The sequence below is a fragment of the Gekko japonicus genome, unplaced genomic scaffold (assembly GCF_001447785.1).
Source record: "Gekko japonicus isolate JY-2015 unplaced genomic scaffold, Gekko_japonicus_V1.1 scaffold3304, whole genome shotgun sequence".
NCBI classification, from domain to species: Eukaryota; Metazoa; Chordata; class Lepidosauria; order Squamata; family Gekkonidae; genus Gekko; species Gekko japonicus.
This window is the reverse complement of record NW_015174937.1, coordinates 41489-44817: the sequence shown is the minus strand read 5'-3', so window position 1 is coordinate 44817 and position 3329 is coordinate 41489. Positions and strand designations below refer to the sequence as shown.

General features: G+C 49.8%; 1 protein-coding gene across 1 annotated transcript in view; it reads right to left on the bottom strand.

Annotated features, from left to right (window-relative positions):
* Positions 1-3329, bottom strand: part of LOC107122073 (ephrin type-B receptor 5-like) — a gene marked incomplete at its 3' end in the record, with an annotated part of 150343 nt that overhangs the window by 123033 nt on the left and 23981 nt on the right. The window contains exon 3 of the mRNA XM_015425100.1: positions 2303-2999. Within this exon, the coding sequence (XP_015280586.1) occupies positions 2303-2999 (697 nt within the window). The remainder of the gene's footprint in view (positions 1-2302; positions 3000-3329) is intronic.

Below are 3329 nucleotides of genomic sequence, written 5' to 3'. Positions count from 1 at the left end.
AGTTCAAACAGGGAGTGTTCAGGGTGTGACAAATCCTGCAGAATGTTCTTTGCTTTTTTCAAGCATCGAGAACCATACAATTCCTCCAGGAACGGGCGAGGGCAGCCAATAATCTTCTGGGCTGTGGTGATAACTCTCTGGAGTGCTTTCCTATCCACAGCCGTACAACTGGCAAACCAGGCACAGACGCAGTATGTTAAAATGCTCTCTATTGAGCAACGATAGAAGGACATCAGTATTTTCTCACTCAAGTTATTTTTTGAGGGCAGCCAATAATCTTCTGGGCTGTGGTGATAACTCTCTGGAGTGCTTTCCTATCCACAGCCGTACAACTGGCAAACCAGGCACAGACGCAGTATGTTAAAATGCTCTCTATTGAGCAACGATAGAAGGACATCAGTATTTTCTCACTCAAGTTATTTTTCTTTAAAAGTCTGCCAGTCAGGGATCCCTGCCATTCAGGGATCTTTCTTCAGTCTTAGCTATAATCACCCAGTATTTAAGCATCTCGACTCAAAACGGCCCTTCCTGACAACCCCCACCCCCATAAGTAATGGTTGAGAAGGTTATGTTCCACTGTATTTCGAGGAAGTGTGCATGCATACAAAAGCTTATGCCATGAATAAAACTTTGTTGGTCTTCAAGGTGCCCCACTGGACTCAAACGTTGTTCTGCTGTTTCAGACCAACATGGCTACCCCCACCTGAACCTGTCTTAATTAGGTAAAGTGACTCAGCTGAACCCCATTAGCCGAAGGACAATTAATTAGATCACATAACAGAGCTTGTGAACAGCCACTCATCCAGCTGCCTGGGGTGAGCAAGAACGTCCGCAGGTGACCACACAATGAAGTTTTTGAGAAACAGAAGAGAGGTAGTATTAGTGGCTTTCAGGTTATTCATGTGTTTGTAACAGAGGTGTATAACACAGGTACACCTTGGCCGACAAGCTAGTAAAAATGGTCTGTGGGCTAGTAACTTCTGTGACCATATTCACAGAGTGCCTATAAACTCGTGACCACATGGTCACACACGAAGCTGCCTTATACTGAATCAGACCCTTGATCCACCAAGGTCAGTATTGTCTACTCAGACTGATAACAGCTCTCCAGGGTCTCTCAGGTAAAAGTCCTTCACATCAGTTACTCCCTTGCTGAAACCTGCTGTATTACATCTGCCCATGTCAAGAGATACTATCTCTTCTTTTGTGACTCTTAATACTGCTGGAACCTTATAAACGAATGTATGATTTTGCCATCTTATAAGTGGTTTTAAGTCATTTATTGTGATAATCTGTTTTCTGTAAAATCTCTTCTTGTTACCCGCTCGGAGCCTGCTTGCGGGGAGGGCGGGATATAAATCAAACAAAGGCCCCGTTCAGACGGAGAAGTTGCCACACTAAAGACACGGATGATAGGTGGATTTTCAGTGTGCGATCACACCGCAACATCTGGGAAGCGTAGTACACCCGAGGCTAACCCGTGGCTTCTCGCCGAAGATGCGGAGTAAAAAACTACCACATACAATGTACTAGTTTCCGGAAAATGCGGGGCAAGGGCGGGCGTCTGATCGAGTTTCCGCTTGAATCCCGTGGCATCTGGCGCCCATCCATGTCCCGTGGCACACCGGAATTTTTTTTTCTGTAAGTCTCCGCAGGATGCACACAAACGATCATGCGCATGTGCAAACTTCGGTGAGGAAAAAAAATCCCATTTGCCACAGAAGCGGCGCCTAGCGATTGCCAGTGTGATCGCGCCGCTTCTTTGCCCGTTGCAGGATAGCCGTGTGATCGGCACCTAATGGTCTAATCACGGGACCTTGATGGGACATGTGATTGGGCTGCCGCACGTTACTTTGCTTCGGGGCAAACAGCCACGCTTCCCTCCCACATTTTCTGGCCCATGTGACGGGGACCAAAATAAAAATAAATACTGCCAGATCCTTTTAACTGAATTGAACCTCCTCTCCCCTCCCCTCCCCGCTGACTATTTCCCAGCATCTGACAATTGCAAGCATTCTGCCTCTGAGCCCAAAGATCCCATTCAGCCACCACGGCTGACAGTCAGAGACAGCAGGACCCTCTATAAAGTTGTCCATTCACTTTTTAACGCCACCTAAGCCAATGGCTATCCCCCCATCTTGGGGCAGTGAGTTCCACAAGACCAACTCCTCATTGTGCAACATCATCCCAGGTTTAAGAATTAGGCAATTATTATCATGTGCTTTCAAAACAACCTCTGCCCAGTGAGATTAGGTCTAAAAAGTGTCACAGGTGCTCTGAAGCAACAGGACCATTTCCTCACCTTTGCAGACCTTCTCGTCATCTGCAGGCTCAAAGCCGGCCCGGCAGGCACACCTCCCGATGGCCACCATCCACTCGCCTTCACCGTTGCAATGCAACCGCACCCCAGAGGAGCCGGCGGTGCTCGCTTCCTCCGCGTCGGCCACGCAAGTCCCTAGCGCCTCCACCAACGACGTCCTTTCCCCTCCAGCAAAGGTCTCTGGGAAGGAGGCAAACCCCTTCACCACGGCTGGGCACTTGTAAAAGAAGACCTGGACAGCCACCAGGGACATGCAGGCCCCCGAGTCTTGGAAGGCTAAGTAGAACCCTGACTTGGAGAGCGGCCCGAAGCTGCGCACCTTCACGTTCATCTTCACCACCTTCCCGGTGCTGTCCACCTGCGAGAAGCTCTCGTCGGCCGCAATTGTATCCACTTTGGTCCACGGTCCCTCGCGCCACTCAGGGTGCTCCGGAGTGGCCACATCTGTCTCCGCTTCATGATAGTAAAGGGTGAAGGTCTCCTTGCAGGAAGAGGCCACGTTCCTCATGCTGGCACAGTCACGCACAGAAAAGCGGAGGCGGATGTGGACCCGGCGGGCGCCTCGGCGCTCTATGAAGTGCGTGCGGAGCCAGTTGTTCTGGCCCGGATCCCCAACGTTGCACACCTCAAAGGTACGGATCAGGCGCTTCTTGTCATCCAGTACGCTCACCTCATCCCACTTGTGGAGTTGATGGTGGAGAGGGCATACGAAGAAAAACAAACGGAAGATAAATTCATTAGGGGGGGTCATGTTTGGATACAGTGGGGAACGGCACTATTTGCTTAGAATATTGACCCCCCCACTTTATTAGCTTGTTTTATTTACTTCATTGACACCCTTTATTTGTCCTGAATGGGGACATAAAGTGGTTTATATCCTCCATTTTAATACCCTATGAGGTAGGTCAGGCTGAGAGTGGGTGACTGGCCCAGCGAATTTTTCATGGCTGAGAGTGGGTGACTGGCCCAGCGAATTTTTCCTGGCTGAGAGTGGGTGACAGGGCCAGCG